Raw genomic sequence first — 26,846 nt, 5'->3', positions numbered from 1 at the left:
TCGGGCACTGGGGCAGCCGCAGGCTGGTATTATGAGACCGAAAACCGTGGCCCTCCCCACCCCGGTAATACTAGGCTGTTGCTGCTGTGTTGTATCTGGCTGGATATGAAAATGGGGGGACCCCACGTCGTTTTCGGCATTTATTAATTTTAAAACAAAATGAACGCCACTCAGCACTACGTGGTACGTTGCAGTCGCTCAATAAATAAATCCCAGATCGAAACATATTTTTCTTCAGATTTTTACCAAGGTCACAAAACACATAAAATCCATAGAAAACATAATAAGTGCAGAGCTGAGGAACAGGGGCATAAATAAATAAAGCTATAGGAAAACCACGCAGTCACCTATATATTATGAGCACTTAGTGGAGACTGGTGTCTATACCGGTCTGTCCATCTGATGATCCGGCACCGACCAATTCCCCTTTATTCTGGATTAAAGGATTTTTTATGTATTGGATCCCGGGCACTTGAAATATCTTCTAATCCTACGACCTCCAAACCTGAGCTCTGAACATCCTCCAGACACCCTACAGTCCGGCCCCGGCGGCGCGCACAAGATCACATAACATTATTACTCTATCTCCGGGCAAAGATTACTGTACGGGGGAGGGGAAGGTCGACATTTAACCAAACGTATAAAAATAGTAAAAAAAAAGGAAAAAACAAACGACATTTCCACAAAAGACGCAATAAAAAAGTGAGAGAACACGGAAAATACCAGAAATTCCATCGTATCTAGTCTTAAAGAGCCTCTACCTAATAAAGGGTTCAAGAATTGGGGCGCTCTATACAGCACCCTATATGTCAGCAGCACCCAAAGTGCTGGTTGTCTGTCCATAGGTCCTTTTCAGAAGGGTGCCAGGCGCAGGATACAGTTTGTGCTTGTAGTGCCCACTAGTTTGCCCCATTAGGGACTTCATATAGAAGATGATATGATGGGATGACACCTGGTTTTATCCAGTTTGGACACCCCCTTTAATTTTGTAGGTTCCCCTATGCAGGATCTCGCCCTCGGGATATTATAAAGAGCTTGTCCAATTTTATTTTATTAAAGCTCAATCATTTTATAATAAAGGTTTCTGCAACTTCTTAATAGACTTTCTTTTTAAATTCCTCATCAATTTTAAGATCTCTGCTTGCAGTCAGTGAATGGGAACATTCATGTTCATATTCAGAGGTTAAAAAATCTGTCCTGACCTAGTCCTGCTCACACAACCCAGGATTTATTCCAATGTATTGAGTCTAGTAAATCCTCTGTGAGCTAAACACATCAGCAATGGGGGCACACTCTGACTGGCACTATAACGGGTGATTCTCTGACATTAGTAATAGGGGCACTCTGGCATTAGTAATGTGGGCAGTGGGGACTCTGGCACTAGTAATGAGGGCACTTTGGCACTAGTAATGGGCACACTCTGGCATTGCTTGTTGGGGCACGTTTTGACCTGTACTGTTTATAGGGGCACTCTTTGACTGGCACTATAACGGGTGCTTCTCTAGTGCTAGTAATGGGGGCACTCTGGCACTAGTAATGTGGGCAGTGATCACTCTGGCACTAGTAATGTGGGCAGTGATCACTCTGGCACTAGTAATGAGGGCAGTGATCACTCTGGCACTAGTAATGAGGGCACTCTGGCACTAGTAATGGGGGCACTCTGGCACTAGTAATGTGGGCAGTGATCACTCTGGCACTAGTAATGAGGGCAGTGATCACTCTGGCACTAGTAATGAGGGCTCTCTGGCACTGGTAATGAGGGCACTTTGGCACTGTAATGAGGGCACTTTGGCACTAGTAATAGGGGTACTCTGGCATTGTTTGGGCACTGTTGTGCCAGTACTGTCTATAGGGCACTCTGGTACTTTTAATGGGGACTCACTGGTCGGCACTAGTAATGGGGGCACTCTGTAACTCTCTGTGGCATTAGTCTGGCACTGTCCATGAAGGTCCTCTGACACTGTTACTCTGGCATTGTTTATCATGGCACTCTATGACTGGCAGTATTTATGGGGGAACTTTGGCACTGTTGATGGGGGCACTATTGCTGGCACTATAATGATTGGTCCTGACTGTGGGAGCACTCTGACGCCGTCCATAGAGGTCCTCCACTGCTAAGTGGGCACTTTGGCACTGTTAATGAGGGCGCGCTCTCACTGGCAAGGATTACGGGGGGACTAAACACTGTTTATTGGGTCATAGGGAATTGTCAAAGGGACACTCTGGGGGTGGGGCCAAAAATAAGGGCGGGGCTTATGTGTAAAAAAAAAAAAGTGCTGCGCTTCTCCCTGAAGACGATTCTCAGCGATCATGGCGCCATTTTCTTGTATTTGTCCCCCACGTGACTATAATAAATATTTCACAACATACAAGTTCTGACACTACAACAATCTACAAAACAATACACAGAATATAAAACACCACGCTACAAACATATCCAGCTCAGCTACGTCAACATCCACTATCCCAGCTTTAGGAAATGACAAAAATATTCATTTGTTCACAGTCATCAAGTTCATGGTCCCAAAAATGTCGTCGTTTTCCGGAATTGCGGCGTCACGCTGCCGGCCGGTGCAAGATGGTGACGCAGCCGTGATAGCTGGTGGAGCGCTGCAGAGGGGGCTCTTCATCCACCTTCCCAGTTTTGGGGTCAAACACAAAAGCGTTTTCTGTTCCTTCACCGTTTTCATCTCTTCCGCCCAATATGTACATTTTACCTCCGCAAACGGTCACGCCGCAGCTTTCCTGTACGCAGACAATCCGGTTGTAAGAATTAGGGAGAAGGCAACAATGTTATGTCACAGGTTTACACAGCTAAATATGCCGACTGTGCGGATCACAACCACAGCAGACTGGAAGGGGTGAATAAAAAGTCGAGATGGAAACCATCAACAAGCAGGGTAGCTGCAGCTATGGATTTTCACCTAATTCTATGATATATTAATAACCAGACCACCCTGTTTTTTACATTTCTCCTGCTCATTAACACATGAATATGCAAATTATCTAATTAACTACCATTGTTCTGTTTAGAAAACCCATTGCCCTACACCCTATTAGGGAATTCTGGGGTAATAGAGGGGGTTCCCCTGTTCAGGATCCTTATCCCTTGGTCAGAGTGGAGAGCGGTTACATAGAGAGTCTTTCTCTCTGGAGGACCCGTCCTGTATTACACACACAACACATTGATATGAATGGACACTGTGTAATACTTCATTTCCCCTGTGGTGGCGCTGCAGGGAAACTGAACACCTACTGCCAGATTTCCCCACAGATCACAGCTGATCGCTGGGGGTCCCAGCAGGGGGACACTTTGTGATCTTCATATTGTCAAGGGAAACTTCTAACAAGTAGGGATTGTGCAAAGAGGAGACTCCCTTTAAATGAGAAACATAGAAACAGGAGGAATCAGAAACGGGGCAAATATTTTTTAGGCCACTATTTATATATATATAAAGTAGAACAGTTTCTGCCCTCCTCTATTTGGTATCTGATTGGTGCGTTTTATTTTGGCACTTTTACATATAGAGCAGCTCAATGTTATATTGTGGACAATTAGACATGGGGGGGGATTGACACGGGGGAAATGTCATCTATGGGGGGCAGGATTTGGAGAATAGTCACTTCTAAGTAAGAAAAGAGAAACACGTTTGTGGTATTGACTTAAAAAAAATGGGAATACGTCAACAGTCCCTCTCTATGTATCTAGCAGTAGCGGAGAACTTGCTGTAGAGGGTGCCGTGGGCATGGTTGTATGATGGCACGGGGCATAAGGGGTGAGGAGGCTGGTACTGAACCCCAATTCACCCCAAGATTCCAGATTCTAGACTCGGAGGGTGGTCCTTTAGATGAGGACCTACAGTGAATTGATCCTACACATACTCAATAGAACTTCCGATCTCAGGGATGGTGCCATGGGGTGAGACACATACCCGGATGGGCCACTGTTTTGATTTTTCTATGGGGCCCTCCTTCTTTAGGGTCATAAATGATATACGTTGGCACATAAAACTCACCAGAGCTCCTGGCAGTGACGCCACCTCACTCCACGCGTCTGCCTTTGGGTTGTAACTGAAGATTGTGCTCAGCAGACCACCGACCACGTAAACGTTGCCATCCAGTTCTACAGCATTAATGCATCTCTGGGAGAAAGGCGACGGGGTCTTATAGGTCCATGTGTCAGCTTCTGGATCGTAGCACTGCACCTGGAATAGGTCACAAATGATGGGATGATCTTTCTTATAAAAACAGCGCCACACCTGTCCACAGGTTGTGTGTGGTATTGCAGCTCAGCTACATTAAATTTAATGGAGCTGAGCTGTAGTACCATGCACAACCTATGGTCAGATGTGGCGCTGTTTCTGGACATTTTTTCCCAATCCTTTACAATGACGAGGATCTTATTGGGTATTTTTTGGAACTGATATCCAAATGTTAGTTCAACTCTCATATTAGTTTGTCTGTTGCCTCTACTGTTATTAGTCACAAGGCAGACTTCAACTGGACAACCGTTTCCAAATACCCTTCTAGGACATTTAATGGGGTCCCGCATTGGAGGAAGCAACACGGTCACCCGTTCATTTGAATGGGGGGCCATGTGATACTGTATTTGCCTGCAGGGGGTATGTTTTTACTCCAGCAGCGTCTTCTGGGCTTTATCAGCTGATCGCCAGGGTGACTGCATTAATAAACAGTTGAAGATCCATTTTTACAGAGCGCCAAATCCCCTGCATAGACATAGAGATAAATAATAAAATTCTGTCTGCCTGCAGTCACCACTAGGGGGAGCTCACTGTATACTGTGTTACTATTGATCTTAATGTAAAGAATATACAATAGTGAAAAACAGATTTTTATCATTTCCCTCTGTTGGTGTGGAGAGGTTTTGGAACTATGTATCAGAAAAGTGCAAGTATAAATGCTATAAGGTTAAGTTCACGCGTAACGGAAGATTTTCCGCAACGGATATTGTTGCGAAAAATCGGCATCATAATACAGTAGCAGCAGAACGGATGAGATTTGAGCAAACCTCATCCACGTGCTGCGTAAATGATGAGCGGAAAAAACGCTCAGAAATTGACCTGTGGCGCGGTTTTTTAATCCGCACCGTGTCAAATGTTTTTGCGCAATCTCTGCTTTTGCGGTGCGTTTTGCCCATTGAATTCAATGAGGAGGTAAAACCCGCAACAAATAGCAGATGTTGTGGTTTTTTTTGCGGCAGAAAAGTAAGGATTCCACCGAAAAAACGCAACTCAGAAAAATAAGAAACTTATACTTACCCAGAATTGGATGACTTTTCATCCCATGTGACCGCTGCAGCCAATCACAGGCCAATCACAGGCTGCAGCGGTCACATTGGACGAAACGTCATCCCAGGAGGCCGGTATGCAGAACGTGCAGCTTTCCGCAGCTGACATTCCGGCCACAAAACAGCACCACAATTTGGTGCGGTTTTTCAGCCGGAATTCCCTGTGGCGCTCAGGGCGTATACGCTGTGTACTTTTACGCAGCATATCCATATCCACCCTGTGTGAACGTAGCCTAAAGACAGAGCAGAATTTTGGACCTCCCGGTGTTGGAGCCGGTTTCAAATACTAAATGGCTTTCCAGTTTCACCAATCACATGGAGGTCACCGCCGTTTTTCTGAACAGTTGGCGCCATATTTCCCATCAGGCATGTTTCTTATTGGAGAATACGGCACAAACCACCCCAAAAAATTGTGTCTACATAATTTTTTTTATCATTCTTGACGCAAAGAACGTTTTGTTCATTGACCTCTGTATTTTCGGACATAAACGACTAAATACCTTATTGGTGTTCCCATAATCCTCCACCGCGCCGCCAATCACATACAACTCGTTCATGCAGGAGACCACTGCTGCCGAACTCACTGCTTCCAGCATGGGGGTCACAGGAGACCAGGAGTTAGTGAAACAGTTGTAGCGTTCCACCGAAGATAACCGCTTCAGACCGTCAAATCCGCCGACAGCGTAAATCTGGACGACATCGTTATATATTATAATGCCATTCCTATATATCAATATTCATCTCATCCAGTTTTATGAAAATAATTGTATCATGAACATTGCTGCAACTTTCTAATATACCGTTGCGTTAAAAATCCTCAAAATTTCAATATCTCTGCTTGCTGTCAGTGAATATGAACAAGCATTATTTACATTCAGAAGCTAAAATCCTTACCCTGATTACCAAAGGTACGGGACTGACTAAAAGACAGAGTCCTGACGCATTATAGCAAACCCTGCACCTGTGTGAGCAGGATTAGATCATATCACGTTTTGGGTTTTCATGGCATATGCCAAATTTATTATGTAATTTCTGAAAAATGTAGAGATGAAGGGGTGTGAGTAATGGGAGCCTGAAAAAGGTTTCAAATGACTTACCTCTCCATTAAGGACCGCCATCTTATGTCTCCAGCGACCCTTATTCAGGGGGGCGATCTTGATCCAGGAGTTTAGCTGAGGACTGAACATCCAAACATCACTGCTGTTAATGTGACCGCCTGGAGAAGAGAAAGGCAAATAATTGATAATATTTTATATCATTACAGTAGGTGCAAAGGTAAAGTTGTAAGATCAGGATCAAGATACATTTCAAGTGAAAAGTTACAATAGACCCAAAGGGAAAGAATAGGGGCAAGCACTGATTTGTATCATGGCTAAGCAGTGGCGTAACTAGCACTGTAGCAGCCATAGAGGCTGCTACGGGCCCGCGTCACGGCCCACCCATGCCCGGTGGCACCGCTAGCAGCTGCTATGGCGGTAGCGACGCCACATTCATTAGTATCTGCGTCGTTAGGACGCAGATACTATTGAACACTACGGCAGAGCAGGGAGGTAGCTCCCTACTCTGCCATTTACTAGGCTACAGGCCACGTTCGCCCTGCAGCCAATCAGGCGCAGGGACGGGATGACTGCGCAGGCCGGCGTGATGACGTCACTGGATCACTCCAGCCTACGCAAGGACACTGTAGGCGTTAATTTGCTGACTTTTTTTTTTTTATTTGTTTGGGAGTCGCTATATGGCGCTATCTACAGGAGGGGGGCCGCTATATGGGGCTATCTACAGGAGGGGGCTGTATGTTGCCATCTACAGGTGGGCTGTATGGCACTATCTACAAGGGGGAGGTGGGGGCACTGTCTACGGGGGGGCTGTATGGCACAATCTACAGGGGGTACTATCTACATGGGGGACTATCTACAAGGGGGGCACCTAGGGGAGGGGTGGCCCAGTTAAAAGTTTGCTATAGGGGCCAGTCTTTCCTAGTTACGCCCCTGTGGCTAAGAGTTACCGTATTAATAGGATTTCTCGTGTTCAGAAGGTCACTTATTATGTCCATTAACCATCTATAGACTCTTCTTCGGATGTCAGTGTTTCCAGTTAGTACATTACCTGAGATATAGATATTATTCTTCAGTGTGGTGGAAGAAAACTCAGACTTAGTGTAGCCCGGCATACTGGCAAGCGTCATCCATTGCCCGCTCTTTGGTTGGTAACATTCAGTAAAGGGCAGTTTTAAGAGGCCCTTTTTATCACAACCGCCAATGATAACTATGACTTCCGACAAGTTCATGAACCTGCAATGAATTATACCGACACTAAAGAATTAATAAATCCAGCAAAACCTCAAAGAAATTAATGCCAGAAAGCAAAAAGATTCGAAATCCGCATATGAATAAATAAAACAGTAATAGAATGGGGGAGAAGTGACGAATAATGGAAGCAAAGTAAAGCTTATACTGAAGAACACAATATAAATAAGATACTATATAAAAATAATATTGCCATATAGCGCCCATATAATAGTGCCTTGTGCCCAAAAATAATGATGCCTTATAGTATGCAAATAATACAACAATACAGTGCTCAAATAATACCATAATGCAATGCACACATAATACTAACTTACAGTACCCAAATATTACTGTCATATAATGTCAGCATAATGTTGCCATAGAGTGCTCCTAGTGCAATACACAGCCCAAATAATAGTGCCATAGAATGATGAAATAATACCACCATACAGTGCTCAAATAATACCACCATACAGTGCTCAAATAATACCACCATATAGTGCTCAAAAAAATACCACCATACAGTGCTCAGATAATACCACCATACAATTACCAAATAATACCACCATACAGTACTCAACTAATACTGCCATACAGTGCTCAAATAATACCACTATACAGTGCTCAAATAATACCACCATACAGTGCTCAAATAATAACACCATACAGTGCTCAAATAATACCACCATATAGTGCTCAAAAAAATACCACCATACAGTGCTCAAATAATACCACTATACAGTGCTCAAATAATACCAACATACAGTGCTCAAATAATACCAACATACATTGCTCAAATAATACCCCCATACAGTACTCAACTAATACTGCCATACAGTGCTCAAATAATACCACTATACAGTGCTCAAATAATACCACTATACAGTGCTCAAATAATACCAACATACAGTGCTCATATAATACCACCATACAGTACTCAAATAATACCAACATTCAGTGCTCAAATAATACCAACATACAGTGCTCAAATAATACCAACATACAGTGTTCAAATACCACCATTCAGTGCTCAAATAATACCACCATACAGTGCTCAAATAATACCACCATAGAGTGCTCAAATAATACTGCCATTAACTGCTCATATAATATCATCATACAGTGCACACATAATACCACCATACAGTGCTCAAATAATACCAACATACAGTGCACAAATAATACCACCATACAGTGCTCAAATAATACCACCATACAGTGCTCAAATAATACCACCATACAGTGCTCAAATAATACCATCATACAGTGCACAAATAATAACACCATACAGTGCACAAATAATACCACCATACAGTGCTCAAATAATACCAACATACAGTGCTTAAATAATACCATCATACAGTGCACAAATAATACCACCATACAGTACTCAAATAATACCACCATACGGTGCTCATATAATACCAACAAACAGTGTTTAAATAATACCACCATACAGTGCTCAAATAATACCACCATATAGTGCTCAAATAATACCACCATACAGTGCTCAAATAATACCACCATACAGTGCTCAAATAATACCACCATACAGTGCTCAAATAATACCATCATACAGTGCACAAATAATACCACCATACAGTGCACAAATAATACCACCATACAGTGCTCAAATAATAGCACCATACAGTGCTCAAATAATACCACCATACAGTGCTCAAATAATACCACCATACAGTGCTCAAATAATACCACCATATAGTGCTCAAATAATACCACCATATAGTGCTCAAATAATACCACCATACAGTGCTCAAATAATAACACCATACAGTGCTCAATACTGCCATACAGTGCTCAAATAATACCACCATACAGTGCTCAAATAATACCACCATACAGTGCTCAAATAATACCACCATACAGTGCTCAAATAATACCAACATACAGTGCTCAAATAATACCAACATACAGTGCTCAAATAATACCACCATACAGTGCACAAATAATACCACCATACAGTGCTCAAATAATACCAACATACAGTGCACAAATAATACCACCATACAGTGCTCAAATAATACCACCATACAGTGCTCAAATAATACCATCATACAGTGCACAAATAATACCACCATACAGTGCACAAATAATACCACCATACAGTGCTCAAATAATACCAACATACAGGGCTTAAATAATACCATCATACAGTGCACAAATAATACCACCATACAGTACTCAAATAATACCACCATACGGTGCTCATATAATACCAACATACAGTGCTCAAATAATACCACCATACAGTGCTCAAATAATACCACCATACAGTGCTCAAATAATACCACCATATAGTGCTCAAATAATACCAACATACAGTGCTCAAATAATACCACCATACAGTGCTCAAATAATACCAACATACAGTGCACAAATAATACCACCATACAGTGCTCAAATAATACCACCATACAGTACTCAAATAATACCATCATACAGTGCTCAAATAATACCATCATACAGTACTCAAATAATACCATCATACAGTACTCAAATAATACCATCATACAGAGCTCAAATAATACCATCATACAGTGCTCAAATAATACCACCATACAGTACTCAAATAATACCATCATACAGTGCTCAAATAATACCATCATACAGTACTCAAATAATACCATCATACAGTACTCAAATAATACCATCATACAGAGCTCAAATAATACCATCATACAGTGCTCAAATAATACCAACATACAGTGCTTAAATAATACCATCATACAGTGCACAAATAATACCACCATACAGTACTCAAATAATACCAACATACAGTGCACAAATAATACCACCATACAGTGCTCAAATAATACCACCATACAGTGCTCAAATAATACCACCATACAGTACTCAAATAATACCAACATACAGTGCTTAAATAATACCATCATACAGTGCACAAATAATACCACCATACAGTACTCAAATAATACCACCATACGGTGCTCATATAATACCAACAAACAGTGTTTAAATAATACCACCATACAGTGCTCAAATAATACCACCATATAGTGCTCAAATAATACCACCATACAGTGCTCAAATAATACCACCATACAGTGCTCAAATAATACCACCATACAGTGCTCAAATAATACCATCATACAGTGCACAAATAATACCACCATACAGTGCACAAATAATACCACCATACAGTGCTCAAATAATAGCACCATACAGTGCTCAAATAATACCACCATACAGTGCTCAAATAATACCACCATACAGTGCTCAAATAATACCACCATATAGTGCTCAAATAATACCACCATATAGTGCTCAAATAATACCACCATACAGTGCTCAAATAATAACACCATACAGTGCTCAATACTGCCATACAGTGCTCAAATAATACCACCATACAGTGCTCAAATAATACCACCATACAGTGCTCAAATAATACCAACATACAGTGCTCAAATAATACCAACATACAGTGCTCAAATAATACCACCATACAGTGCACAAATAATACCACCATACAGTGCTCAAATAATACCAACATACAGTGCACAAATAATACCACCATACAGTGCTCAAATAATACCACCATACAGTGCTCAAATAATACCATCATACAGTGCACAAATAATACCACCATACAGTGCACAAATAATACCACCATACAGTGCTCAAATAATACCAACATACAGGGCTTAAATAATACCATCATACAGTGCACAAATAATACCACCATACAGTACTCAAATAATACCACCATACGGTGCTCATATAATACCAACATACAGTGCTCAAATAATACCACCATACAGTGCTCAAATAATACCACCATATAGTGCTCAAATAATACCACCATACAGTGCTCATATAATACCAACATACAGTGCTCATATAATACCACCATACAGTACTCAAATAATACCAACATTCAGTGCTCAAATAATACCAACATACAGTGCTCAAATAATACCAACATACAGTGTTCAAATACCACCATTCAGTGCTCAAATAATACCACCATACAGTGCTCAAATAATACCACCATAGAGTGCTCAAATAATACTGCCATTAACTGCTCATATAATATCATCATACAGTGCACACATAATACCACCATACAGTGCTCAAATAATACCAACATACAGTGCACAAATAATACCACCATACAGTGCTCAAATAATACCACCATACAGTGCTCAAATAATACCACCATACAGTGCTCAAATAATACCATCATACAGTGCACAAATAATAACACCATACAGTGCACAAATAATACCACCATACAGTGCTCAAATAATACCAACATACAGTGCTTAAATAATACCATCATACAGTGCACAAATAATACCACCATACAGTACTCAAATAATACCACCATACGGTGCTCATATAATACCAACAAACAGTGTTTAAATAATACCACCATACAGTGCTCAAATAATACCACCATATAGTGCTCAAATAATACCACCATACAGTGCTCAAATAATACCACCATACAGTGCTCAAATAATACCACCATACAGTGCTCAAATAATACCATCATACAGTGCACAAATAATACCACCATACAGTGCACAAATAATACCACCATACAGTGCTCAAATAATAGCACCATACAGTGCTCAAATAATACCACCATACAGTGCTCAAATAATACCACCATACAGTGCTCAAATAATACCACCATATAGTGCTCAAATAATACCACCATATAGTGCTCAAATAATACCACCATACAGTGCTCAAATAATAACACCATACAGTGCTCAATACTGCCATACAGTGCTCAAATAATACCACCATACAGTGCTCAAATAATACCACCATACAGTGCTCAAATAATACCACCATACAGTGCTCAAATAATACCAACATACAGTGCTCAAATAATACCAACATACAGTGCTCAAATAATACCACCATACAGTGCACAAATAATACCACCATACAGTGCTCAAATAATACCAACATACAGTGCACAAATAATACCACCATACAGTGCTCAAATAATACCACCATACAGTGCTCAAATAATACCATCATACAGTGCACAAATAATACCACCATACAGTGCACAAATAATACCACCATACAGTGCTCAAATAATACCAACATACAGGGCTTAAATAATACCATCATACAGTGCACAAATAATACCACCATACAGTACTCAAATAATACCACCATACGGTGCTCATATAATACCAACATACAGTGCTCAAATAATACCACCATACAGTGCTCAAATAATACCACCATACAGTGCTCAAATAATACCACCATATAGTGCTCAAATAATACCACCATACAGTGCTCAAATAATACCACCATACAGTGCTCAAATAATACCAACATACAGTGCACAAATAATACCACCATACAGTGCTCAAATAATACCACCATACAGTACTCAAATAATACCATCATACAGTGCTCAAATAATACCATCATACAGTACTCAAATAATACCATCATACAGTACTCAAATAATACCATCATACAGAGCTCAAATAATACCATCATACAGTGCTCAAATAATACCACCATACAGTACTCAAATAATACCATCATACAGTGCTCAAATAATACCATCATACAGTACTCAAATAATACCATCATACAGTACTCAAATAATACCATCATACAGAGCTCAAATAATACCATCATACAGTGCTCAAATAATACCAACATACAGTGCTTAAATAATACCATCATACAGTGCACAAATAATACCACCATACAGTACTCAAATAATACCAACATACAGTGCACAAATAATACCACCATACAGTGCTCAAATAATACCACCATACAGTGCTCAAATAATACCACCATACAGTACTCAAATAATACCAACATACAGTGCTTAAATAATACCATCATACAGTGCACAAATAATACCACCATACAGTACTCAAATAATACCACCATACGGTGCTCATATAATACCAACAAACAGTGTTTAAATAATACCACCATACAGTGCTCAAATAATACCACCATATAGTGCTCAAATAATACCACCATACAGTGCTCAAATAATACCACCATACAGTGCTCAAATAATACCATCATACAGTGCACAAATAATACCACCATACAGTGCACAAATAATACCACCATACAGTGCTCAAATAATAGCACCATACAGTGCTCAAATAATACCACCATACAGTGCTCAAATAATACCACCATACAGTGCTCAAATAATACCACCATATAGTGCTCAAATAATACCACCATATAGTGCTCAAATAATACCACCATACAGTGCTCAAATAATAACACCATACAGTGCTCAATACTGCCATACAGTGCTCAAATAATACCACCATACAGTGCTCAAATAATACCACCATACAGTGCTCAAATAATACCAACATACAGTGCTCAAATAATACCAACATACAGTGCTCAAATAATACCACCATACAGTGCACAAATAATACCACCATACAGTGCTCAAATAATACCAACATACAGTGCACAAATAATACCACCATACAGTGCTCAAATAATACCACCATACAGTGCTCAAATAATACCATCATACAGTGCACAAATAATACCACCATACAGTGCACAAATAATACCACCATACAGTGCTCAAATAATACCAACATACAGGGCTTAAATAATACCATCATACAGTGCACAAATAATACCACCATACAGTACTCAAATAATACCACCATACGGTGCTCATATAATACCAACATACAGTGCTCAAATAATACCACCATACAGTGCTCAAATAATACCACCATATAGTGCTCAAATAATACCACCATACAGTGCTCAAATAATACCACCATACAGTGCTCAAATAATACCAACATACAGTGCACAAATAATACCACCATACAGTGCTCAAATAATACCACCATACAGTTCTCAAATAATACCATCATACAGTGCTCAAATAATACCATCATACAGTACTCAAATAATACCATCATACAGTACTCAAATAATACCATCATACAGAGCTCAAATAATACCATCATACAGTACTCAAATAATACCATCATACAGAGCTCAAATAATACCATCATACAGTGCTCAAATAATACCAACATACAGTGCTTAAATAATACCATCATACAGTGCACAAATAATACCACCATACAGTACTCAAATAATACCAACATACAGTGCACAAATAATACCACCATACAGTGCTCAAATAATACCACCATACAGTGCTCAAATAATACCACCATACAGTGCTCAAATAATACCACCATACAGTGCTCAAATAATACCAACATACAGTGCCACAAATAATACCACCATACAGTGCACAAATAATACCAACATCCAGTGCACAAATAATACCACCATACAGTGCTCATATAATACCACCATACAGTGCTCATATAATACCACCATATAGTGCTCAAATAATACCACCATACAGTGCTCAAATAATACCACCGTACAGTGCACAAATAATACCCCCATACAGTGCTCAAATAATACCACCATACAGTGCTCAAATACCACCATACAGGGCTCAAATAATACCACCATACAGTGCACAAATAATACCATCATACAGTGATCAAATAATACCACCATACAGTGCTCAATTAATACCAGCATACAGAGCTCAAATAATACTGCCATTAACTGCCCAGATAATACTGCCGTACGGCGCTCAAATAATAATAATGTATAGTATATCAGTACTGTACAATAGTAGAAATGATCTAATAGTATAATTCATCTAAAGCTTTATATATTCAATATAAATTAATGACACAAAGGGGGAGGGGCAGAGGTGGAAGGAAAAAGAAACTGGACACAAATGACAGAAGTAAAAGATGAGTGAGATTTACACGGTCTCAAAAACACTTCCTATTTGAAGCATAATCATAAGAATTGTCCAGGTTGTGAGAAGACCAAGGACGGGAAAGACAAATAAATTCATGAAACTCGATGGCACCAGTCGACATATGACCTTTTAAAAAATTTTAAGGAGTTTTCATTCGTGGACAAATTGGCAATGGTATTTTTTGGTGTTTTTTTTAGGATGTGGCACAGGAAGAGTATTGGCACCTTTTGACTTTGGTTTTGGAAAAGATGCCCTAGATGACTATGAGTAGAGAAGGAAACAGACCAGTGAATCCGTGATAAGTTCATGGCCAACCTTCCAGCTAAGACTCGAAAGACCACACAGAAACTTTCTTCTGGATTTACTGAGAAAACACCAAGATCATCGGACAAGACAAGAAGCTCCGAAGAGAAGAATGGAACAATGTGGACGACCACCAACAAGATGAAGGGCTTAAATTCAGGTAAATTACTCGTAAAGGTCTCCTAAAACTGGATGAAATGTGGCAACATATCAATCTAGAAATCTTTTTCTAGTAATTGGCCTATACGACATGATAGAACAGAAGATCTTTGACCAAATGAAGTCGAAGGTGGAACCACAAATGTCCAGACTGAAGCTTTATCTTATTCTAGACATATGAGATGATCCAGGACAAAATACTTATATGGCTGAAGAAACTCGAAGAAAATGAAGAAGAGGAGGATGACCAGCAAGAAGATGGAAAGATATAATCACAGAAATCATGGATGCTCCATCTAGGGACCTGAAGACCCAACAAAAAATGGGACTATTATGGAATATCATATTAGATTAAGATATATCTTTCACAAGAACGTTATATTGTATATAATAATTGATTGTTGATTACCTTCGTGGTCTCACTCTGAGGGAATTCAGTGGATTTCCCAGAATAAGGTATCTCCGAGCCTCATGAAGTAGAGGGAAACATTCAGGACGTTCTTGAATGGTCTTGTCCATTTCCACCTTCTCCAGAAAATAAGCCGGATCCATTAAGGGTAATCTTACATGTTCCAGAAGATCCTTCAGAGCTTCTCTTCCTTTGATTTTATTTTCCTTCACCCACCTCATGACGGCTTCATAGACAATTTCTTCCTTGGCCACCACTAGGTCATCATTCGACAAATACTCAATCAGTTCCTCTTTGGTCAACTCCAAGAACTCCTCATGGCAGGAGACCTCCTCAAAACCTTCCAACATCAGCTTCTTACTTTTCTCAGTCAATGAAGTGATGGACAACATATCTGCAAACTTCATGATGCCTACGCAGTTGGACGGGTCAAGTTGGCCGTCAAGAAACTTCACGCACTCTTCTCGTAGACTGATGATATGGAGCAGGTCCGAAGCTTGCAAGATGTCCTCTACATTGTCTTCTTCTATCATAGGACTACCACCGTACATGAAATCCAGTAGAATACCCATAATTCGAGCTGAGATTTTCTCAATTTTCACAACACTAAGATTGCTCTCCTTGAGTTTACCACCAAACATGGCTCTGAAATAAGAACTATTGGCAGACAAGACCCCTCGATGACAGGGAAACATCTGATCTTCTATGAGGAGAACAACATCTGTAAAAATTCCACTTTGTCTGCAAATGTTTAAGTTCTGTAGGATCTCCTTGGCATGACATGCCCCACCACATGACCTCGCTTGAACTTGGTTTGTCCGTGGTTCTTGAATTGAGTTTTCGAGACGGAAGGTCTTATATTCCATTTCCTCATTCGTGACTTTTTGAAACCTGAATCAAACAATATAAAAAGCATTAGAGAGGAACTCATTCCTGAATTAGCGTTCTTGGGGAAAAGGATCGGCCTAGGACAACATGCTTGGTCTCATCACTAGTTTCCTTCCAGGCCTATGTCCTTAAAGGGAAGGTTCACCTCTGAACATCATCTGACATGTTATTGAGACATGCCAGAAGATGTCATTGGTGGGGGGGGGGTCTGTGACCCTCACAATTTGCTAGAATAAGAGGGCTCCAGCACTTCTCCTGAGGTCTTCGGACCTCCAAATCTCTCAGCAGACTCTCCGATTCACTGTATGTACAATAAATGAAAGAAATTTGTCTTTCCATTGGATAAAAAGAACGATGTCATCATAGACCTCCCACCAATTATTATGTGTCCGGCAACTTTTAGGATATGTTCACACGGCTTATTTTCGACCGTTTTTCGCGAGAGAATGTTGACTTACCTCACTAGCTACAGAGGCTCAGAGGGGACAATGCCAGGAGAGAAGACGGAAGTTAGGGCCCATTCACAAGAACGTGAAGAACGTCCGTGTGCTGCGCCGTTCAAACATGCGTGAGTTTGCACGCAGCAAGAGCCCATTGAAGTCAATGGGTGCGTGAAAATCGCGCACCGCACACGGTCACACATCCTGGACTTGCGCAATTGAAAAAATAGATGTGCTTTGCGAGCGCATGAAAAACACATGCCACTCGCAAAGCACACTGATGAATAACGCAACGCTCACGACCAGATTCACGCGCGTTTTTCGCGTGCGTGAATCTGATATGCTCGTGTGAATGTGTAGAAGTTTACACCATGTTTATCCGAAAATCAATAAGGAGGATTTACTCTCAGGTGACCGGGCAGTGCGACTGATGATATCATTTCATGCTCCGCTGCTCCTACCCACAATCCCCCGCCACGTCTGGTTTGATGAAGAGCCCTGTAAGGGTTAATAAGGGCAAAACAATCAGGGGCCTAAAGGGGGAACATCTCCGCTCTTTAATGGCCACTATTAAAACTACAGTTGGAGGCCAACGAAAAGGCTCCGCAATAGAACACGGCGACTATCAACGACAGGATAAAAATAACGGGGGAGATTTACTAAGCGCCAAAAATGAAGAACAGCGCGGTCCTGATATATTATGTGTTTTTGACACTTTCTACCTTGATAATTCTGAAATTTCGAGAGAAAGAGGAGCCATAAAATGACGTACACCATTTTAGGAGCAAAATATTGATCTGTATGAACTCCAGCCATGAGGTGGAGTAAGGAAAAGGCCAGATTCATAGAAAAGCAAACTCAAAATCCCTGGTGGTCTAGAGTAGTGAAAGGAAACATTGTACATTCCCTGGTGGTCTAGGGTAGTGGAATGATTCATATTACTTTCCCTGGTGGTCTAGAGTAGTGAAAGGAAACATTGTACATTCCCTGGTGGTCTAGGGTAGTGGAATGATTAATTTTACTTTCCCTGGTGGGCTATTACAGTGAAAGGAAACATTGTACATTCCCTGGTGGTCTAGGGTAGTGGAATGATACATTTTACTTTCCCTGGTGGTCTAGAGTAGTGAAAGGAAACATTGTACGTTCCCTGGTGGTCTAGAGTAGTGAAAGGAAACATTGTACATTCCCTGGTGGTCTAGCGTAGCAAAAGGATACAAATGAGATTCCCTATTGGTTTAGAGTGGTGAAAGGATACATTTTATATTCTCTGGTGGTCTAAGGCAGTAAAAGGATACAAATTACATTCCCTGGTGGTCTAGGGTAATGAAGGGGTCAATAGTAAATGCAGTTGCTCCTGTTGGTTCCATCCTCAGGGGAGCCCTTAGGAGATTGAAACACTGGGCAATTACCCAGCTTGTAAAACCCCTTAATCCAGCCCTGTCCTGCACTCCTAAAGGGTCTTCTGTCCAGTAGAGGGTCTGTGACTGGCCTCTCCTATCAGATAAACCCCAAAGACAACACAGAACATTTTTTATGTTTCTTTGTGTTTTTCTGATGGTGATGTATTGATTTTCGTCGGTAATTTGTTTATTTATTCCGATGCTTCAGGATATGTTCACACAGCCTATTTTCAGCCGTTTTTCAGGGTCGTAAATGCCCTGAAAAACAGCTAAAAAACGGAGGCCAAACGCCTCTAAACATCTGCCCAACGATTTCAATGGGAAAAGCGGCGTTTCGTTCTGACGGGGCGTTTTTTTACGCGGCCGTTTGTAAAAACGGTGTGTAAAAAAATGCCCCGTAGAAAGAAGTGCAGGTCACTTCTTGAGCCGTTTTTCATGGTCTCATTAGAAAAACAGCTACAAAAACGGCCACAAATAAACGCTTGATGCATAAGAAACGGCTAAAAATCAGGGGCTGTTTTCCACTGCAATTCCGCCACGTCTGAACGTGCCCTTATACTGAGCCAATGTTCCTCCATTATTTATGTCTTGTTTTAGTGTTCACATGTGTGGTTTTTGTTTTACATGTATTATTTATTTATTTATTGCACATGTATTTATTTATTTTGTGTTTTATGTTACTTTATTTTGTAACAATGTATCCGGATATAATTCGTATTTTAGCGCCTATTTCTTCTATGTCTTATATAGCAGCAACATCTTCCGCTGCGCTGTGCAGCGATTGTTACCGTTGTTGTTCTTACTCCTTCACATTGATCTCCGCGGATACAACTTTGTGCGTTTTTCTTCCCAGAAATGTCGTCTGTCAAACACACAATTTCATTTCAGACACATGTGGTTTAAGATGTTGCTGAGAAAAGGCCAAGAGGGGAAGTTGTGTCTTTCTTAGGTTATGAAACGAGACATCGTGTTGTCTCCGCTGCCGAAAGAGGGAAATGTTTTTTTCTGAGTTCATGTAGAGGTAACAACCCCCAATATTTTTATAGCCACGTGGCAACATACAAGAATTCTCATGGATATCTCAACATAGAAGCTTGTCTACCCATATAACACATGTAGCAGAGCTGAATGTGCCATCTGTTTCATACTTAAACAGTAGATTTCTCTTCAGAGCTGAAATCTCCCGGCAGCCCCTGCTTGTTCAGTAGCTGCAGAGAGTTTGTTCCATTGATTTGAATTCTGTGAACTGTTCACTTTACACCAGACACCGTACAGTCATGTGATGTAGCAAAAACTAACTACCGCCCCTCCCCCCGCATTATAGGAGCCCAGCTGTTAGGTGAGTATTTGACAACAAGCTTGCTGACTGTTTCCAAAAGGACCATTGGAACCAATTTGTATGTAATGTGGTAGATAGTGTTCAGAGGTGGACATCTCAGAGGGCTATACGGTCGCGTGTCATGCTGCACAAATTGCGGGTCGCAACGTGGCCCAGTTCGGTAACATGACTGCGATGAACGCGAAACAGCCGTCTTTGGATGGAGCCAAAGTTGCCCTGTAGTCCTGCTGAGGTTCCTATTGATAGATTAATATGCTGTGGGTTAACCATCGGAATGCCACATGTAAACCATTGGTCTCCTTATACCTGTAGTTCATATTTATAGCTGTATATATGGACCCAGACAGCAACGGGTTATAGTCCTCCAGATCTGCTGCCAGGACAAAGGAGGCCACACAGGAAAAAATAACTCATGATCTGACCAGAAATGGAGATTAGGGTAATATAGGGTTCTCTAATACTGTATCACACATCATAGGATTAGATACACAGCTCAGCAGACAGTATCACACATGATAGGATTAGATACACAGCTCAGCAGACAGTATCACACATCATAGGATTAGATACACAGCTCAGCAGACAGTATCACACATGATAGGATTAGATACACAGCTCAGCAGACAGTATCACACATGATAGGATTAGATACAGTGGCTCAGCAGACAGTATCACACATGATAGGATTAGATACACAGCTCAGCAGACAGTATCACACATGATAGGATTAGATACACGGCTCAGCAGACAGTATCACACATGATAGGATTAGATACACAGCTCAGCAGACAGTATCACACATGATAGGATTAGATATACAGCTCAGCACACAGTATCACACATGATAGGATTAGATACACAGCTCAGCAGACAGTATCACACATGATAGGATTAGATACACAGCTCAGCAGACGGTATCACACATGATAGGATTAGATACACAGCTCAGCAGACAGTATCACACATGATAGGATTAGATACACAGCTCAGCAGACAGTATCACACATGATAGGATTAGATACACAGCTCAGCAGACAGTATCACACATGATAGGATTAGATACACGGCTCAGCAGACAGTATCACACATGATAGGATTAGATACACAGCTCAGCAGACAGTATCACACATGATAGGATTAGATATACAGCTCAGCACACAGTATCACACATGATAGGATTAGATACACAGCTCAGCAGACAGTATCACACATGATAGGATTAGATACACAGCTCAGCAGACAGTATCACACATGATAGGATTAGATACACAGCTCAGCAGACAGTATCACACATGATAGGATTAGATACACAGCTCAGCAGACAGTATCACACATGATAGGATTAGATACACAGCTCAGCAGACAGTATCACACATGATAGGATTAGATACACAGCTCAGCAGACAGTATCACACATGATAGGATTAGATACAGTGGCTCAGCAGACAGTATCACACATGATAGGATTAGATACACAGCTCAGCACACAGTATCACACATGATAGGATTAGATACACAGCTCAGCAGACAGTATCACACATGATAGGATTAGATACACAGCTCAGCAGACAGTATCACACATGATAGGATTAGATATACAGCTCAGCACACAGTATCACACATGATAGGATTAGATACACAGCTCAGCAGACAGTATCACACATGATAGGGTTAGATACGCAGCTCAGCAGACAGTATCACACATGATAGGATTAGATACACAGCTCAGCAGACAGTATCACACATGATAGGATTAGATACAGTGGCTCAGCAGACAGTATCACACATGATAGGATTAGATACACAGCTCAGCAGACAGTATCACACATGATAGGATTAGATACACGGCACAGCAGACAGTATCACACATAATAGGATTAGATACAGTGTCTCAGTAGACAGTATCACACATGATAGGATTAGATACACAACTCAGCAGACAGTATCACACATGATAGGCTTAGATACACTGCTCAGCAGACAGTATCCCACATTATAGGATTAGATACACAGCTCTGTAGACAGAATCACACATGATAGGATTAGATACACAGCTCAGCAGACAGTATCACACATGATAGGCTTAGATACACAGCTCAGCAGACAGTATCCCACATTATAGGATTAGATACACAGCTCTGTAGACAGTATCACACATGATAGGATTAGATACACAGCTCAGCAGACAGTATCACACATGATAGGATTAGATACACAGCTCAGCAGACAGTATCACACATCATAGGATTAGATACACAGCTCAGCAGACAGTATCACACATGATAGGATTAGATACACAGCTCAGCAGACAGTATCACACATGATAGGATTAGATACAGTGGCTCAGCAGACAGTATCACACATGATAGGATTAGATACACAGCTCAGCAGACAGTATCACACATGATAGGATTAGATACACGGCTCAGCAGACAGTATCACACATGATAGGATTAGATACACAGCTCAGCAGACAGTATCACACATGATAGGATTAGATATACAGCTCAGCACACAGTATCACACATGATAGGATTAGATACACAGCTCAGCAGACAGTATCACACATGATAGGATTAGATACACAGCTCAGCAGACAGTATCACACATGATAGGATTAGATACACAGCTCAGCAGACAGTATCACACATGATAGGATTAGATACACAGCTCAGCAGACAGTATCACACATGATAGGATTAGATACACAGCTCAGCAGACAGTATCACACATGATAGGATTAGATACACGGCTCAGCAGACAGTATCACACATGATAGGATTAGATACACAGCTCAGCAGACAGTATCACACATGATAGGATTAGATATACAGCTCAGCACACAGTATCACACATGATAGGATTAGATACACAGCTCAGCAGACAGTATCACACATGATAGGATTAGATACACAGCTCAGCAGACAGTATCACACATGATAGGATTAGATACACAGCTCAGCAGACAGTATCACACATGATAGGATTAGATACACAGCTCAGCAGACAGTATCACACATGATAGGATTAGATACACAGCTCAGCAGACAGTATCACACATGATAGGATTAGATACACAGCTCAGCAGACAGTATCACACATGATAGGATTAGATACAGTGGCTCAGCAGACAGTATCACACATGATAGGATTAGATACACAGCTCAGCACACAGTATCACACATGATAGGATTAGATACACGGCACAGCAGACAGTATCACACATAATAGGATTAGATACAGTGTCTCAGTAGACAGTATCACACATGATAGGATTAGATACACAACTCAGCAGACAGTATCACACATGATAGGCTTAGATACACTGCTCAGCAGACAGTATCCCACATTATAGGATTAGATACACAGCTCTGTAGACAGAATCACACATGATAGGATTAGATACACAGCTCAGCAGACAGTATCACACATGATAGGCTTAGATACACAGCTCAGCAGACAGTATCCCACATTATAGGATTAGATACACAGCTCTGTAGACAGTATCACACATGATAGGATTAGATACACAGCTCAGCAGACAGTATCACACATGATAGGATTAGATACACAGCTCTGCACACAGTATCACACATGATAGGATTAGATACACAGCTCAGCAGACAGTATCACACATGATAGGATTAGATATAAGGCTCAGCAGACAGTATCACCCATGACAGGATTAGATACACAGCTCAGCATACAGTATCCCACATGATAGGATTAGATACACAGCTCAGCAGACAGTATCCCACATGATAGGATTAGATACACAGCTCAGCAGACAGTATCACACATGATAGGATTAGATACACAGCTCAGCAGACAGTATCACACATGATAGGATTAGATACACAGCTCAGCAGACAGTATCACACATGATAGGATTAGATACACAGCTCAGCAGGCAGTATCACACATGATAGGAATAGATACACAGCTCATAAGACAGTATCCCACATGATAGGATTAGATACACAGCTCAGCAGACAGTTTCCCACATGATAGGATTAGATACACAGCTCAGCAGACAGTATCCCACATGATAAGATTAGATACACAGCTCAGCAGACAGTATCCCACATGATAGGATTAGATACACAGCTCTGCACACAGTATCACACATGATAGGATTAGATACACAGCTCAGCAGACAGTATAACACATGATAGGATTAGATACACAGCTCAGCAGACAGTATCACACATGATAGGATTAGATACACAGCTCAGCAGACAGTATCACACATGATAGGATTAGATACACAGCTCTGCACAGTATCACACATGATAGGATTAGATACACAGCTCAGCAGACAGTATCACACATGATAGGATTAGATACACAGCTCAGCAGACAGTATCACACATGATAGGATTAGATACACAGCTCTGCACACAGTATCACACATGATAGTATTAGATACACAGCTCAGCAGACAGTATCACACATGATAGGATTAGATACACAGCTCTGCACACAGTATCACACATGATAGGATTAGATACACAGCTCAGCAGACAGTATCACACATGATAGGATTAGATACACAGCTCTGCACACAGTATCACAAATGCTAGGATTAGATACACGGCTCAGCAGACAGTATCACACATGATAGGATTAGATACACAGCTCAGCAGACAGTTTCCCACATGATAGGATTAGATACACAGCTCAGCAGACAGTATCCCACATGATAGGATTAGATACACAGCTCAGCAGACAGTATCCCACATGATAGGATTAGATACACAGCTCTGCACACAGTATCACACATGATAGGATTAGATACACAGCTCAGCAGACAGTATCACACATGATAGGATTAGATACACAGCTCAGCAGACAGTATCACACATGATAGGATTAGATACACAGCTCTGCACAGTATCACACATGATAGGATTAGATACACAGCTCAGCAGACAGTATCACACATGATAGGATTAGATACACAGCTCAGCAGACAGTATCACACATGATAGGATTAGATACACAGCTCTGCACACAGTATCACACATGATAGGATTAGATACACGGCTCAGCAGACAGTATCACACATGATAGGATTAGATACACAGCTCAGCAGACAGTATCACACATGATAGGATTAGATACACAGCTCAGCAGACAGTATCACACATAATAGGATTAGATACATGGCTCAGCAGACAGTATCACACATGATAGGATTAGATACAGCAGCTCAGCAGACAGTGTCACACATGATAGGATTAGATACACAGCTCAGCAGACAGTATCACACATGATAGGATTAGATACACAGCTCAGCAGACAGTATCACACATGATAGGATTAGATACACAGCTCTGCACACAGTATCACACATGCTAGGATTAGATACACGGCTCAGCAGACAGTATCACACATGATAGGATTAGATACACAGCTCAGCAGACAGTATCACACATGATAGGATTAGATACACAGCTCAGCAGACAGTATCACACATGATAGGATTAGATACATGGCTCAGCAGACAGTATCACACGATAGGATTAGATACAGCAGCTCAGCAGACAGTGTCACACATGATAGGATTAGATACACAGCTCAGCAGACAGTATCACACATGATAGGATTAGATACACAGCTCAGCAGACAGTATCACACATGATAGGATTAGATACACAGCTCAGCAGACAGTATCACACATGATAGGATTAGATACATGGCTCAGCAGACAGTATCACACGATAGGATTAGATACAGCAGCTCAGCAGACAGTGTCACACATGATAGGATTAGATACACAGCTCAGCAGACAGTATCACACATGATAGGATTAGATACACAGCTCAGCAGACAGTATCACACATGATAGGATTAGATACAAATTATCACACTATTTCTGTGTTTACATCTGGGTTAACCATTGTCAACAGTCCCTGAATATATAGATAAATGTATCCAACTATGAAATTCAGTAATACATACAGTATACACAAATACATATACACACACACACACACACACAAATACATATACACACACACACACACACACACACACACACACACACACACACACACACACACACACACAAATATACACACACACACACACACACACACACACACTCATATATCATGGACAGGACAGGTGTAATATGACGGGGCTGCTCCGGGTATCACTGGGGAGGACACAATCATCTCTCCGGCTGCTGAGACAAAGACACGATGTCATTACCTGGCGGGGGCGGCCCGGGGGCGCTCGGTCTCCGGGGGGCGCTCGGTCTCTGGCATGACCCCTGTACAGCGCTCCGGTGCAGCTGTTGTGTCAGCTCTGCTATATGTACAGACCGGGCAGGAGGTGGGACCTGAGATCTCTCTGCAGACTCTTCCTCCAGTGCTGGGTGAAATGCTCTGCTGCCTCAGCTGTGAGCAGAGAAGGAGGAGACTGCTCCATACAAAGGACAGAGGGCTCCACCACCCTCCCGGGGACCACATCC

The 26,846-nt window shown here is 41.2% G+C and overlaps 1 protein-coding gene across 1 annotated transcript; it reads right to left on the bottom strand.

Annotated features, from left to right (window-relative positions):
• Positions 1–227: 227 nt before the first annotated feature.
• LOC142741994 (kelch-like protein 35) lies at positions 228–26,846 on the bottom strand. The gene is made up of 7 exons (XM_075851332.1): positions 26,585–26,846; positions 16,302–17,192; positions 7,415–7,599; positions 6,406–6,524; positions 5,809–5,997; positions 4,017–4,205; positions 228–2,745 (listed from the first exon to the last, which is right to left on the bottom strand). Exons 1-7 carry the CDS (start codon positions 26,842–26,844, stop codon positions 2,557–2,559), a joined length of 2,022 nt encoding a protein of 673 aa, XP_075707447.1. The 5' UTR covers positions 26,845–26,846; the 3' UTR covers positions 228–2,556.

This window comes from Rhinoderma darwinii, chromosome 2, assembly GCF_050947455.1.
Source record: "Rhinoderma darwinii isolate aRhiDar2 chromosome 2, aRhiDar2.hap1, whole genome shotgun sequence".
Lineage (NCBI taxonomy): Eukaryota > Metazoa > Chordata > Amphibia > Anura > Rhinodermatidae > Rhinoderma > Rhinoderma darwinii.
Note: the sequence above shows the minus strand (reverse complement) of the source record. Positions and strands in the feature narration are given on the sequence as shown.

Excerpts from the sequence above, each read along its gene's own strand:
- LOC142741994 (XM_075851332.1), bottom strand. The coding sequence starts at position 26,844 with ATGTGGTCCCCGGGAGGGTGGTGGAGCCCTCTGTCCTTTGTATGGAGC. Across the intron at positions 5,998-6,405 it reads TGGCGGTCCTTAATGGAGAG|ATTTACGCTGTCGGCGGATT; the intron begins GTAAGTCATTTG and ends GATGTCGTCCAG. Across the intron at positions 2,746-4,016 it reads CGTCACTGCCAGGAGCTCTG|GAAAGCTGCGGCGTGACCGT; the intron begins GTGAGTTTTATG and ends GTCTGCGTACAG.